Source organism: Adelges cooleyi, unplaced genomic scaffold (assembly GCF_023614345.1).
Source record: "Adelges cooleyi isolate 19-005CV unplaced genomic scaffold, UGA_ACOO_1.1 ACOO_flye_CR_arks_rails_tigmint_CR_PRNA_21, whole genome shotgun sequence".
Lineage (NCBI taxonomy): Eukaryota > Metazoa > Arthropoda > Insecta > Hemiptera > Adelgidae > Adelges > Adelges cooleyi.
Window position 1 is genome coordinate 864,450 of NW_026095871.1, and position 16,504 is coordinate 880,953.

The 16,504-nt window shown below is 33.1% G+C and overlaps 2 protein-coding genes across 3 annotated transcripts in view; one reads left to right on the top strand and one right to left on the bottom strand.

Annotated features, from left to right (window-relative positions):
• The window catches only part of LOC126834351 (uncharacterized), a 41,739-nt gene extending 27,204 nt beyond the window's left edge, over nt 1-14,535 (top strand). For both annotated transcript variants that reach the window (XM_050566210.1, XM_050566211.1), the window contains exons 4-12: nt 5,778-6,040; nt 6,115-6,332; nt 6,436-6,591; nt 6,757-6,991; nt 7,165-7,380; nt 7,458-7,734; nt 8,506-9,003; nt 10,965-11,576; nt 14,256-14,535. In XM_050566210.1, coding sequence (XP_050422167.1) covers nt 5,778-6,040; nt 6,115-6,332; nt 6,436-6,591; nt 6,757-6,991; nt 7,165-7,380; nt 7,458-7,734; nt 8,506-9,003; nt 10,965-11,576; nt 14,256-14,261 — 2,481 coding nt within the window. In that variant the 3' untranslated portion in view covers nt 14,262-14,535. The remainder of the gene's footprint in view (nt 1-5,777; nt 6,041-6,114; nt 6,333-6,435; nt 6,592-6,756; nt 6,992-7,164; nt 7,381-7,457; nt 7,735-8,505; nt 9,004-10,964; nt 11,577-14,255) is intronic.
• Nucleotides 267-2,528, bottom strand: LOC126834352 (small nuclear ribonucleoprotein-associated protein B). The gene is made up of 6 exons (XM_050566212.1): nt 2,335-2,528; nt 1,539-1,632; nt 1,186-1,473; nt 866-991; nt 569-658; nt 267-440 (listed from the first exon to the last, which is right to left on the bottom strand). The coding sequence occupies exons 1-6, from the start codon at nt 2,335-2,337 to the stop codon at nt 412-414; spliced, it is 630 nt and encodes a 209-aa protein (XP_050422169.1). The 5' UTR covers nt 2,338-2,528; the 3' UTR covers nt 267-411.
• Nucleotides 14,536-16,504: the final 1,969 nt, after the last annotated feature.

A 16,504-nucleotide genomic window follows, 5' to 3' on the forward strand; every position in this document is an offset into this window, starting at 1 on the left:
TGTCAAATGGGATAGGGGTGTATTTTATTATGTTATCACATTGAACAGCAGTTAATAGGTCTTATTGAATAACATTATAGCAATAATAAGATTAAAATACCTATATAAAAAATTCAGCATATGAAAATTATATATAAGTAAAAGCAAAAAAAAGTTAATTTTTTGTTTTTTTAATTGTTAAGTATTTAGTGTTGTACCGATTTATTGTAATTAAAAGATTTTAAATGTATTACCAAAACAAATATGCAAGGAAGAAATAAACAGTATAGATATACTCAAGTACTTATAATCGTTTGAAAACAATTTTTGAATGTTTTCATCAAAGTAGGAGTACAGATTTGGATTATTACGCAATGAAAACCATTTATTCATTAATAAACATAGGTCAATTGGTAAAAGTAGCATCACTCACTAATAACCTCTTGGACCGCCTGGAGGACCTAAACAGATAAATACATACGTTTAATTAATCGGATTTTGTTTACATCTTCACTAAGAATCAATAAGTATCTCTTGAACGTTTAACAATTTATTAATAACAGTTATATAAAAAAAAAAAAATACTTGCCTCTTATCATCGGTGGAGGCCCACGCATGTTATTGGTTGGCATCGGTGGTGGGCCGCCACGACCCATACCAGGCATAGGAGGCATACCAGCTAAAAACATATTTATACATATTAATATATCATTAGTGGAGTAGTCTTAAGGGTACCCATACAAGGATATATAATGACGTAATGTCAACAAATTATTTGCTTATTATCTCAGAAAAATGAAATTGAATTGATTAATTTATCTATCAATAACAACATCTATTAACCAAATATTAGTTTTATAAAAATAATAACTATGGAATAACATACCCATCATTCCTGGTGGTGGAGCCATTATTGGCGGGCCTCTTATGGGTGGTTGAGCGGGAGCACCTCTTGTAGGGGCCATCGCAGCTGGCGAAGGACCACCAACACCTCTTACTGGTCCTTGTAAACCTACGAAGAAGAAATATATAGAGGTCAATAACAAAATAATCTTATGATTTCTATCCATATTAAAAAGAAAATTATTAAATAATTGTTGATTATACTCTAATGTTTTCGAAAGAAAAACTAAAAATTGAAATTATTTTAAAAGAAAATCTTGTAGAACTTAAAACATGTACAAAACTAAAGAATTGAAAAATTACCAGGAGTAGCTGCAGAAGGTATAACAGATGGCATTCCTCGTCCAGCCGCTCGACTCGATCCCGGTCCACCCACTGAGCCTGGTAACGGTACTCTAGGTAAACCTTCTTCTGGAGGAGGAGGACCTTCAATAGTTATAGATACTATATTTTGACCACGTAATAATACAAAACCTAGGACACGTTTTTCTTCTCTCGGTTCGGCAGGTATAGTAGGAACCTTGGCTTTACTTTTCAGTCTACGGAATTCTTCACAGTCCGCCAAAATCAAGTTCATATGCTTGTCAAAAGCTGTAGAAATATTTAATTTAATTTATTTATTATATTATGTAAATATTAAAAAAATATCTTTTTACCTTTAAAAGTTCCTATAAACATTCTAGAATCTTGTAAAATGACACGCACTCTATAATTGATGTGCTGCATCATTTTGTTATTTTTGGTGACCGGCTAAAATAAATTGCATACAAAAGTTATTAAGTACTCAACTAAAAAATTATTAAGTATATAGCGAAACCTAGGTTTGCCGTAAGTGTCATTATTGAAAGAATATAAACTCAAGGAGAAATAATCTATACGTTTAAACCATGTTTGGTTTGCTATAGATCATTCAAATACCGGAGCTAATAATGGGTCCCGGATTCAAATCCGGATTGTATACTTTAAGACTTGTTTGTTTTTCCACTATATTTTCACCCAATTAAAGTACTCATAATATTAATTATTAAACTTTATATTTTACCATGTATATAAAACCATTTTTGAGTTTAAGAAACCTAATTTTACTTAAAATATTATACTTATATTAAGCATAACTATAATACTGAAGATTATATACAATAATTAAACGGTACATATTATTTCAGTTGATAAGAAAATAAAATTAATTTTAATCAAAAAGGAAAAGATTTAGTAATCGTTTTTATTTTTTTAGATAAACAATAAAATATACCTATGTAGGTACCGTTATGTATGTATTGAATAGAAAGTAAACAACAAGCTGTTGAAACAATGAGTACTTCTAAATAAATAGTAGTAAAACGATAAATAAGATGAATAGGTATGATCTAGGTGGTCTAGTATTAATTTTTAGTCTGACATCAAATTTATCGACTGCACCTAGGTTAAGAAATTTTGTAACTAAAAACTTACCATTTTTACGTCGGTGAACGTCCAAGTATTTCACAAAAATAAAACACCACAATTAACTAATTGTGGAAATTAATTCGAAAAACAAATTATGTATGTAATCACATTAATATATTCCAATAAAGACTACAAACGTTCCAAATCGTTAAAACACACGATTCGGCATGACCAGTAAACAAAACAAACGCCAGGGTACCCGACCGATCAGAACTGCAGTACGGTTGCCGTTCGCCGAAATGAGTTACGGAAACGAATCGTCAGTGTCGCCAAATCAACCACACAAAATGTCTCACCGTTGCGAAATAACGGTAACAATGGAGCTTGCCGCCGTGCCGGTCGCCAGTCGTCAACAGCTATCGATGATTTTTGTACACCGGAAAATGGACCCAATTATTCTTAAAGTAGTAATTAAATCATACTACAACTGTAGTAATAGTAGATCCGTAAGTGATAAATAATTGTATATTGGTTGTGTACCGAGCCAGTAATTTGTGTAACTTGACATCCTTGTATTTATTTAAGACAACACATTAAATAACATAAGCTGTAAATAAAAAAATGTGAAGTCCCGTGAAAACAACTTTAATTGCAACGATAGCATGCTATTCTAACCCGTTTGGTCATTAATTTAATTTCACTATATTTTAAATTTAACATTTTAAAACAAATAAAATCTGTTTGATTATTATAACTCAATTTTTGGATTTTCGAACATAAATGCGGTTATTTTATTTATCATTCAGTAGCAAATTTGCATTTAAATAAATGCTAATATTTTAGAATTTAACACTTATTTATTAGTATAAATGCCTTTTTTTGAAATGCAAGTTAAATTTATGCATTTTTAAAGGTTGTGTATAATTATGAAACAACATTTTTTTCATTTTTCATAAAATTGAACGCCTCTTCTGTAGGTGTAGATTTTTAATTTTGGTTTTTAAACATGTGTTAAAAGAGAGTTTATAAGCACTATTTAAGAAAACTGTAAGCTTTTTATAAAAAAAAAATTAGTTTGAAATCGGTTCAACACAAATGTCAGAAAATGGCTTTTACAAACTTCATTTTTAATAAAATGTTCGACATAGTTTATAGAAAAGTAAGTTAAGAAATAATGTGATAAAATAATTAATAGACAGGCTAATTAGTCGTCATACTTAAAATTAACATAGATCAATTTACGCCAAACATTGCCAATATTTTCCCTTTTAATGAAATATTACCTTTCCGTACACCTTTAGAAAGTATTAATTATATTGATAAAGTATGGATAAGTTAACATAATTCGATGCTTGACATAATTATAGGCTTTTTCTGAATTAAATATAAATTGGTTTTCGAAAATCAAACAATTTTGTTGCTGTCTTCGGTTTAAATTATATTCGATGCACGTTTGTGTTAAAACATAATATTATACGTCTAATAATATTATGTGAATAAGTTTTGAAGTACACGAATGTAAAACAGAACTTTTATTACAGATGCAGAAGGACTTTTGTATATATTTGCATGACGTCTAGTGTATTAAATAGTACTTTATAAATGCAAAATATCTCATGGCTGTAAATAAGATTATCGAAGGTCTTGTGTCATGGGAATAAATAATTCGTGTGAGCGAAATAGGTAGTTTTGCGGATAGTTTACTTTAAAGTTCCAACAGTTTTGAACTTTATGACCCTCTTGGGGTAACAATAATTCACTCAAATGGGATTTTATTTTGTTGTGTTGCCAAATGGTGTTAACATGTGACGGAAATCGAACGGACTCGCCAAAATAACTTTTCGAATGATTCTACTCGAAAATAAATATTTCAGATATAATAATAGTTACGTTCACGCAAGACAAATGTAAAAAAAAAAGCTAAAATATTTTATGTAAAACATCATTACAATTAATAACAACTGAAGAAAAGCTACATTTGGCATTTATTCATTTTAGTTCCAAAAAAATGTGTTTTTGTTTCAATATAATGACTATTGTTTGTTTAATAATAAGTGACGAGTGAATTTGTCAAACGTTCCAAGTGCCAAAGTATAAAAATTTAACTTTATAATTTGATTTGTATTTTATTCATTACCGAAAACACTTAAACATATTTTTGAGTTTTAAATATGATTGTTTTTTTTTATATAAATAACTATTCTTTACTTGAAAAATTTACAAAATTGTTTCCGGTGATGAATAAAAAACAAATCAAATTATAAAGTTCAATTTGTATACTTTGGCACTTGGAACATTTGACAATTTCACTCTTCGAGTTATTAATATGTGGTAGGTACTGATTACTTTACTCTAACAAAGGATTAATGATGTTTGTTTGTCATTAAAACTTTTGATAAGTTTCAACGCGGTTACTTCAAGTGGAACGTTTCGCGCACAATCGTCTATGGAGGTCCGTTTTTAAGTAGCTCAGGCCTTAGGTATTAAGTATTTTGACATGCTAGGGACTAGGATGACAATTGATTGTGGAGCTTATTTGCTTATGGTAGCTATTAATACTATACCGCGCATCTGTTGGTTAATTACGGTAATTACGAACGATTTGTTTCATCCTCTTTGGGTACGTAAAATTAAAAGCATCAGTCCCCAATCAAACCCTCCACTTCGATTGCCTTGAAACAGTGTCATACGATCGTTTAATCACTATAGGATCGTGCCGCATTCCTTGAAATACTTCTAGCTGCACGTACACTATTCAAGCGCAAGTATTTCTTGCAAATATTTTTTTAATTTTACAATAATTTTTGAAGGTCAATATGTCCCAGGATATTTACAAGCGCATCGGCCTAGGGCACTATTTTCATTGTCTTTTAGACGGTCATAACTCCAAGGCGCATTACCTCTTGCTGACTTCCTTTATCGTTCGTCGACTTGCACTATTATATAGTCGTCGATAGTGTTAGTCAATAATCTTTCTTAGTTCCCGAACTCCACCTAATCTCGCGATCCAAATCTTTTTTACTTAGTTAAATAAAAAAATAATTGCCTGTTATTCAATGCAAAAAGCTCACCTCAAAAGAGGGGTCACATCATTTTCAGTCCCTTTCGTCCCCTAACTCTTCTCTTATCACTTACTCTTATCATTTATCTTCTTACTCTCTTGTTTCTAATCATTTTTCTCTTATCATTCTATGAGTTAGGGGCCGAAAGGGACTGAAAATGACGTGACTCCACTTTTAAGGTGAGCTTTTTGCACTGAATAACAGGGAATAATTTTTTTTTTTTAAGTCATCGTTTTTTTACTTAACTGTCGAAACTTATAATTTTTGACTTATCGAAAAAATGAAAACGGGGGGCTTATTTGGTGGCCCCCCGGATGTCCAATCACCTATTATTTACCTTTCATGCTGGAACACCCTGTACAATAAGAGAAAGCATAGGATTTAAATTTCTTTTGCTACAAACCTGCAGATTGCAATACTAATTTCGAGATGTTTTGTTTATTGCAGATCCTCGACTATGCTGGTAAAGGAAACGCAGTCATCACCACGTCGAAAAAGGACGGGCTCGGGTCGTTTTGTGGGGAGATCGAACAACCTCAGACGTTTTTGTCCGAAACCAGTTCCGTTAAAATTATATTTCAGACGGACAACTATACCGACCAAACGTATTACAGCTTCGACTCGAGGGCAGAACAAGAGACTCAGGTGTACTTGCGATTCGGACAACACCCGGAGCTGTACCCAAACAGGAGAGGCATTCTGAACCCTGGGTGAGAGCTACAGCCATTACTCATTTTTGTTTAACCGTGAAATAAAACCGGTTGCACGTTATGTTCATTTTCAGCACCTACTGCGATAGAACGTTTAGGGAATGCCGTCTGCAAACGTGCTACGTTCAAAGCCCAGCGTACCCAGGAGTTTACCCCAGGAACCTGAGATGCAACTACTGGTTAAATACCAAAAACCCGTTCATTAAACTTTACATACAAAACGAAGAGTTCAACGTGGACGGCCAACGGTGTGAAAACATCATCACTTGTCCTATGAGACCAATCACTTCGGGTATACATAGGGCTAACAGAGCACACCGTTATATTTTACTTAATGACCCAATCGCTGTCATTTTCACAGATTCGTTTCTGTTTATCGAAAATTTGTTTTCCAGGAGCCGAGTATTGTCCCTACGATTACATAAAAATATACGACGGTAAAAACGCTTCTAGCCCGGAAATCGGAACGTTCTGCGGAATGGGGAAATTTCCGCATTCAATTGTTGGAACAAGCGAAGATTTATTCGTGGAGTTCGTCACGTCTTCAGCGGGTAGGCCGTTTTCGTGCATTCTTACGGCCGTTAACTGTCGTTTTTAATTATCAATTATCGATTTAGTTTATTCGTTTTAAATGTATACATATACTTGCACGGTTAACAGCTATACAGTTGTCGATAAATTCATAAAATTTACGAAGTCGAAATAAATATGTTAAGGACCACTTCTGAACACGGGTTTCCATTTCAATGTGGGCAACATGCCGGGACACGTACAAACTGCAGGAAAAAGAAACGGATCTTGTGATTGGATACTGTCGAGTGAAAACCTAACTGGCGGGCATCATACGGAGGGTATTTTTATGTCAATTGCTCATTGGTATCCTCCACATACATCTTGTACGTATCATATACTGGGACTTCCTAATCAAGTAGTGCGGGTGTATTTTCCTAGGTAAGCGTTAAAAAGTACTATAGTATTTAACTTAAAAACAAAATTACCATTAATACGAATTATAAACAGGAGCGGATGTAGAAATTAAGCATAGGTCAAGTCCTCGTTGTTTTTGGGCCTGTAACAATATTCTACTCTCGCGTTTATTAATTATAAAAAAATCTCAATTTCAGCTTTCGAGTGAACAGTATTGAAAGCCCTGTTACCAGCGATTGGAATGGAGATTGTGGCGAAAGTTTAACCCTATATGATGCGCCGGAACCAGACGACACGAGAATCATTAAAACGTTCTGCGATACATTTTCAAAACCAGCGGAGAAACACGACTTCATTTCCACCGGAAACTCGATGTTCATTCGTTTCGAAAGCAAGACCGGAAGCTATTCTGGGTAAAACAACGGTTGAGAACTTATATTTTTTTAATTTGTACGGTACCTAATGTTGTTGTGTATTCAATTCCGCGCAGATCGTCGTTGTACTATTGGGCACATTACGATTTCTTTAACAACACCAAGTTCGGCACTGCCGTACCGGACACGGCTTGCGATGAAGAATTCGTAAGCTGGAAACCTTCATCGGGATACCTGCGATCTCCCGTCAACACTTTAGTCTACAAACGTCAAGGGTCGTCGTCGACAGACTTGGATTCAAAATCTCACCCAATAGTCTGCCGTTACAAATTCATGACGGACATACGGCTGTACGCCAGGATCGTTCTCAGAATCGAATCCATTCATTTTAAGGTTTGCACCGTTTTTTAAACGATTGATCCAAAATAGCGTAAATATATATAATATATTTATCGTTTATTGACTGCAGCAAAAAGCCAAGAAAGCGCATGTGACATTATTGCTCGTACCGTCGCTGCTTGTGATTAGAAATTTAAAAAAACAATTCAATCTTCTGATTCGCCTTATACGGTTGAAATAATAACGAAAAAAAAAGTTTTTCAGCCGAGTCTGCAACCACGAAAGAGCATTTACATGTCTCGTTGAAGTACCGAGATAAATTTAGAGTAGTGGTGGAGTTATAAATAATGATATAGTATATTAAGAAGCAGTAACAAGCGCTAGTATATTAAAACATCAAGTTTCTGGCTAATATTGTAGTGTTTAATATTTGGCTTAAAACAATTCATAGAGAATTTGGGCCCTTAAACTGTTTTGAATTTATTATTTAGCTCTAATTTGAACGTTGAACGTACAACATATCTCTTATCTCCTATATCTTACCCTATCCCTTCGCCACTATCTCCCATCCCCTATCTCCAACCCCATCTCCTACCCCTATCTCCTACCCCCTGTAACGGTTTTGTAACGCTTTTGTAAAGAACGCTTTTTTCGGTTATGTGCCAGACCTAATTCCCACCCCCATCCCCATCACCGTGTAGTAGCGCTTTTGTAAAGAACGCTTTTTTCGGTTATGTGCTAGAGCTAAGACATGTAAATGTCAAAAAGGGGGATTGCCATTTTGCCACTTGTAAACTTATCACTCTGACGGTAACCATTTTCCAGGACCACCCTTACAAGACGCCGCCGGCGGACAAGGACACCAACAATTGCTGGTACAGCGAACGCGACAAGTTGTTGGTGTGGGAACCGGACGACACCGAGGACGGGGCAGCAAGCCAAAACCGTAGTGCCGCGGTCGGTCGGCCGAATTCGCACAACAAGCTGTGTCTGCACGACAACGTGAACGCGACCAATTCTGGCGGCAACGGGGCCGGCATCAAGTACGTGTCCAAGGGCAATTCGCTGAACGTCGAGCTGAGCTTGAACCCCGAGTTCGCGGCCATCAGCTACTTCAAGTACGACCCGCCACTGTTCGAGGCCAGGTACGAGTTCGTGCACGGGCCCTTGTGCGGTCCCGCCGTTGTCGATGCGGTCAAAGAGGGCGAGCTGGTGTTCCCGCGGTACGACGCCATGGGATTCGCGGAGCCGCCCAACCATCTCGAATGCATTTGGGAGATTCGCGTGCACGACGAGAGCGACTTGTGGTTGCGCTTCGATCAGGTACCAGTGATGCCAAAACTAGGGTGTTACCATTTTTTTTCCTGCGATTTGTGGCTACACTGTTCATTTATTCAACGTCGTGCGCTGCAAGGTTTGGCCGGAATGAACGAAAAATGAGAATTTCCCTACACCAGCAGCTACCTGCATTGTCCGTTTCTCGATCATTTTCCGACATGATTTATCTCGTCCCATAAGAGCCACAATGTGAAAAATATATAGGTTTTTTTCTGTTTATTCTCTAAAGCCGCCCTATTACTTTTAGCGTCGGAAAGTTGGCAACGTGACGGAAAGGGTCCTTGCCGGCATAAAATAAGAGTAGCCCATAGGCATCAGGACGGCACTCTCCACGCCTGCCAACAATGTATCAAATATATCATAATATAATAATATGATGAGAGGATAGGAGTTAAGTCAGGGAAATCGCGGATAAAATTACATATTTATACAGGGTTTCTTCAATTTCACGTTACAGTCATTTTTTTCTATGAATGGAAAAGTATTAAATTAAATAAATCGGTGTGTTTTTATACATTTTCGAATGTATCATCAGTGGTCTGATACTAGTGCCTCGGATGCACGGAAGGACATAAGACATGGATATGTCTTAATATACAAATATATAGGACCCTGGTACTTTGGTACTTCCATTAATAATCTCTTATCACTATTATCCCTAATACCTTATTTCCACGGTCTTACACAAGACATATAATATAAGACCGTGCTTATTTCTAATCTCTTATCTGTTTCTTAATGAGCGTGACACATTTTCATAACGTCGGGTTTTCCGATATCCATGTCAAAAAATAACTAAAAATTATATTATTTTAACGGTATAACGTCTAGTATAATAAATCGTACATCCCAAAGTGCTCGACGGTCATATTTCATAAACATGTTTGGTCACTGTATCGCTGAGGTGTAATAGGGTGCCTATACACAATAGTATTGATAATGTTTTAGTAGTGAAACGCACAAGGTTATGTGTCAGGACATGCTAGTGAGATTTCGTCATTTCGTTACAACAACAACACAATCATGTGTAAACTAAAAATATTTGTTGAGAATTATTCTACCACACTATTAAATATATACTAAAACAGTACAATACTAATAAATAAATTGACACAATCGAAAAATTCAAAAATTGCTCATAGTTGGCAGCACTGTGATTGACTCATTTTTTTTTTGGAAAATATGAACACTGAAAATTATTTGTTTTCTATACTTCAAGGTAATTATTTTTCAATGCGTACTAACCTATTATTGAAAATTAAAAATTCAAACGACAATTTCGAAATTTAATTTCTCACTACTCGTTTATCGACTTAAAACATATTATGTGTTTGCATTAGAATAAAACAAAGTCGATAGTCTTATTGCTTAGGTAAGGGACGATGTTAACAATTTTCAAAGTATTCAAAAATATACTAAAATATGTACCTATGAGCATAGGAAAAAATAACCTACAAAACGTTCATATTTTCTGAGAAAATTAGTGTCTTACATCAGATGGATCGCCCTGTACATGCATGATAGGTACATATTAGGCTGTATATGAGTACACTGTCAGCTGTCTAATGTAAAACATAATATAAATAAATGTTAAACAACCACGGTTGTAATAAACGATGGTTTTGATGAGAAAGGTATTAGTGGTGTAAGTCATTTTTATGGATTTTCTTTGGTTTTTTTCATCACTAATCACCGGTTTAAATTTTTTTTATTCATAATTGTAATTTAACAAGTGAAAAATTCTATATTATAAATTAGGATAAAAATAATTTTTGGTAAGTTTTGTTTACTTTTTAGCATAAATCATTAAGTTTTTTTTTTGTCTTCTGAAAAATCTTATAATTTTACTTGCACACTTTCTCACCAAAATCGGCCTATTTATATATATATATTGTTAGTTTTTCAGGTCTGTTTAACGCACACTTTAACGGACGTTTTGCCCGCAGGTAAAATTCGTATCCGAAGACTGTCGCGACGGCCGATTAGAGGTGTACTTGCCTTCCAGGCCCGTCGACAGTCCGTTCATGTCCGTTTGCGGACACAACGTAAGCAGGCTAATCAAAACGCAACCGATCATGCTGACGTCCAAAGACCTGGAACCGCCGCCGCCCGCAAAGGCGGCCGGCGGACACGGCGACGACGGCCGTCACGTGCAAATCCGATTCGCCGGCGGCTCGTACCCGCACAAGACCGAGTTCAAAATCGTGTGGACCGAACTGGCCCACGTGTCCCGGCACGCCGACGGCGTACCGGGAGCGTCCCGGCTGCAGCGGGACGACTCGTGCGAGTTCCGGTGTCCGCTCGACGAGCGGTTTTGCATACCGAACAACAAGGTCTGCGACGGTATAATCGACTGTCCCGGGTTCGAAAACGACGAACACAAAGAATTGTGCGACCAACTGTCGGGAATTCGCTCGGCCGCGAAACCGTCGCCGTCGGTGGTGTTGGCCGTCGCGGTGGCCGTTGTCTTCGTCGGCCTGGCCTTGCTCGTCTCCAACAGTTGGCGCCGTCGAAGGCGTTTGGCCAGCACTAGGAGTACCGGTCAAACAGACACCACGGTAAATGCAGCAATCAATAATATGGCGTTTGGGTAGTTTGTTTCGGATGTAAATTATAATAAACTAATTATAATTGCTAAATAGTGAAGTCGACGTCCGCCATTTTTGTGGGGTTTATAAAGTAATACATATAATTTAATGTTAAGATTCAGTGAAAAATTGCCTATACAATGCGCCCTAATAAATGCTAGTGCCATTATTCAGTTGAGAATTTACATCATGTAAATTGAAATCTTTCAACTACAATTCAAAATTATCGACAACTTTATTGAAAAGTTTCATTTACCTATTGTTTGTTTACGAACTGCAACTATTCCTACTTGATCTTAACAACGATTTTAAAAAAACTAATTAAATTTTACAAACACATAAGGGTTTACATGTACATTTTGAGTTATAAGATATTTTTTTCCGATATAACTTGTTACATTATACTAATAATAATGTACATATTTAGTAAGTTATTGAAAAAGGAATAATTTTATTCGAACACATTTCAGTTATTATTTTTTTTTTTGTATAAAATTATTATATTGTATAACATAAAAATGTTTTAAATTTCAATTATTTGCTAACGATTATTTTAGTCGGTTTTAAATCATTATGTTTCCAAAGAAATGTATATAACCGACAATACCGTGAACTTGAAAATAATTATTTACAGACGCCCTAACAAATCGTGTATAGGAACAAAATAATTAGTGTTATGGCAATTTAAGAGTTTAGACAGTTTGTTTAGTTGAACAAGTTTTAACTGAATACTGTGTGTGTGTGTGTGTGCATTAAATATATAATTATAATACCTATATTTAGTACGATTATTTCCTGATCATGTACTGACACTCATAATGTTTGTTGTGCTTGTAATTTAATTATTTACTCCATGATAGCTTTGCCACAGAATAAATCTATTCTGTGGATTTGCCCTTGCCTTCCGCAAAACGTTCAATACGTCATTATATAATAATATTTTAATTATAATACACCGCGCACGGCTTTCATAATATCGGTGGAAGAGCTACACCTATAATAGAATATATATATATAATCCCTTGTATAATAATATGTAAAGTAACCTTATGCGGAGCTGATATTAATTACGGTTGTGTTATTTTTCGAAACAAACAAAACCGCGTCCAAGGACATTATAACATAACCATGGTAACATAAATCGTCGTATACGAGTGGTAGGTAGTTCATAACAAACTTTTAATTATACAATAATTATTAATTTATATTATTATTATTAGGAGTAGGTACAACTAGGAAAATTAGTATTAACAGAATATTATATAATGTTTATACGGTAATCACAAATAATCTACAAATTATTATTACTATTATATTTAAATTAATATTATAATAATTTTGCTCCGAAACGCGTTACTCGGCTTAAGTTGTTTTCGCATTATTTAAAACTAGGTGCCGCCGGATTGGCATAATAAAAATAAACAATGATTTAGAGATTTTTCAAAAAATAACCTTGAATCGGCGCACATTTCCCTTCTCGATATTTTACTAGTATGTATACATCATAATAATATACACAGAATGTAAATAAACACGGTAATAAACAAAAAATATATTTAATTAAACTAGTTTGCATCGCTATTAGCTGCAGTCATGTTGTGTTTATTATTTTTAGTAGCTGATATATATATATCATTGATAACACAATATATTATTAACGCTTTACAATGGTTACAATCGACAAACATAATATTATTATTTATTATTTATGTATTTATCTGGCAATTAGTGTTTTGTGTATTCTTTTTATTGTTTTTTACAACCGGCTAATAAGCCATTTAGCGATCCTTTCATTTAAATATTACCTATTTTGGAATATTTATCACAGCTTATTTTGTTAAAAAAAAAAACATACTTGTTTTTCTACGCAAACAACATGTTTTGCGGACATCATTATTTACCGTTTTATTTACACTATACATTTTATTTTCTTCCATTTAGGTATTTTATATGTTTATTGTAAATTCCAAAAACAAAATTTACATAAAATAAAATTGCCATTTTACGTTTTACAAGTAATATAAACGAAGGCCTAAACCTGAGAATTAAAACTATGTTCTTTATGAAAATGTATTAAGCTAGTTAATTAAATTTACTTTCAAAAAAAAAATGTACATCGTATACTCGGTCAATACCGTAAGCTAGTAGCTATTATACAATTTCTACAGAATAAATTTGTCTATTGCGAGAAACAAGTTGGAAATAATTAATTGTCATGTAAATAAGGAATAATAGAACATCATACGTCCTATATTATAACTTTAAACTTTAGTAATAATAATTAAGACAAAATAGACTTAACGTTATTCCCTTACTTATTCCCTACTAAAATTATCATATTTGAAAACAATTTGTTAGGTACAATATATATTATTGTAATATCGTAAAAATATTAGTAAAAACGTTTCTTGTCAACAAATCGAATATTAATGATACGAATATTTAAGTAAGTCTTCGATAGTTATTATAGTTACAATTTATAACCATTTTAAAACATTTGTTATATTAATATTTGATTTCCCGCCAAAATATGATTTTAAATTATTAAATAATTCAAAACGAATTGCTGCTGCGTGTGACTATTAGCATTTATTATTCTTGGCCCTTGGGATAACAATAATGTTAAAAACAATGTTATCGATTTTGCAGGGTTAACGTCGAAGACACTAAATTGGCCAAGACGAGTTCTACAAAAATCCATTCGCAAAAAAACAACATGCACAGAAAATTTGATAATAGTAATAATAATAGGTAGGTAATATTATTAAACTGGATTCAACTCGCTCATATTTATTCAATATACTCATTTGACTTTTATTATTATAATAATCGCCATTATTATTTATTATTAAGGGTAGATACCTATTATATATTATAATTTGTTGTATAATATATTTATTGTTTCACTAAAATGTTTAATGTATACCGATCATAGTAAAATTTCTGTTTTTTGTTTTTGTTAATTAAATTGTATCCTGTCGTTTTAGATTGAATTTTGTTTGTTTAAAATAAATAAATAACAATTTAATTTGTTGAGAACAAAAATCATTGTCTTTATTCGCGTTACGACTATTAAATAGATACATTGATTACTCATCGAAGATAATCGAATAAAATAACATTTTTATATTATTACTTAAGTATTATCAACCGATTATTCATAAAACACTTAGTATTTTACTCGTATGTTGACAAAAAGTAAATATTTTTATAATTTATTAATATAATACGCACTAATACTAATCCAACTAAAAAAATAACCACATATTTTTTTTTAAAGGTATTTTTTGAACTTTTATTTCCTAAGTTATAACCAAGAATATAAAAGTGTATGCATTTTGTATCCAATACTGCTATTACTATTATAATAGACGTAAAAGGTGTATTAAATGGCAACATATTATGAAAAATACACATAATAAATGTTATGTTTTTTTTCCCCAGCTCAAGGTTTTTTTTACCTGTTAAATAATTTAACGATATATTATATTACCGTGTAAAGTAGATACCCAGACGTTACAAACAAGAAGAGGTTAATATCATTAACATATTAAACAAATCAAACAAATAGTAATGGGAAATTGTAAACTAGACTTATGCTGATATAGTACTGGTTTTACCCATCGAGTCATGCTACTACTTTTACTATACCTAATGCAATCATAATTTATTTTGCACATTAAAAAATTGATAATAAACACTAATGGGTACTAGCTATTTTTACATTATTCTCAAAGACCGAAGTCTAAACTCCAATCTATAGAAGAGATAACAAAATGAAAATAAATTATCTAAAAAGTGATTGTCTGAATTGGGGAAGGAACTTTTGTTAAAATACAAAAGAGCTTTTTTACACAGATTCTTAGAGAAATTGCAACAAAAAAAATATAATTACTACCAAATTTTTTTTTTTTTTTAAAAAGGTATTAAAATTTTAGACTGAATTCTAATTAAAGATAAGCCAACGGTCATAACTGAAGTGATTAATGTAATTTTACAAAATTATATCAAACTTTATTTACATTTTAAAAGGACACATTACATGTCGTTTTTTCGTCCAAAAACAAATGTAAGCATTCTATACATATCTCTGAACATATTAATCGTACAACAAAGATATAGACATTAACAAAAAGATCACAACTCATCGATAAGACCCAATTTAAGTTCTCTGTTTTTCGAGAGTCTAAAAAAAAGTTTCTTTCTTAATTTTTGACAAAGTTGTAATGAGATGCTCTTTCAAAGAAAAAAAGGTTTATAATGTAAGTTGTGAGTTGTGGTAATCTAAAATAATTATTTTTTAAAAATCTTCCTCATTATTATACCTACTATTTATGGATTATAGTTTTAAGTTTTTATATGAAAAACTGCCTATTCGTAACCCCTTATTAATGGTATTTATGGCGTAACTCTTAATGAGGTATTGCTTATGAGGTTACTGCTCTTTTATCAGTTTTTGAAACTTAAATGTTATTAACAAGCGTCTATAAAATTTTAATAATTTTTTTTTTTTTTTGGACTAGAAAATTATTAATTTTCTAACGCGAGATCTTAGTATTAACAATACCATAAATAGCCCATTTAATAGTCATTTAACAGTCCATAAAGTGAGGGTTTCCTCTCTTCATTTAACATGGCCAACCCGTCTTAATCTTGTCTCTATCTCGGTTTTCCTGCTATTAGCATAACTCCATAAATACCTTTTACATACCTATACATAGATGGTCTCTTAAATATTGTTTTTACAAATAATTATAAAACTTACCATTAAAAAATGCATACCTACCGCATTTCGGCCGAGTTGTCGGTTGTTTAACTTGTGACTACAGACACTATTAATATTCATAATAACTACCTATAAAAGTATACTTAACAGCTTAATCAACAAAACCGAAACT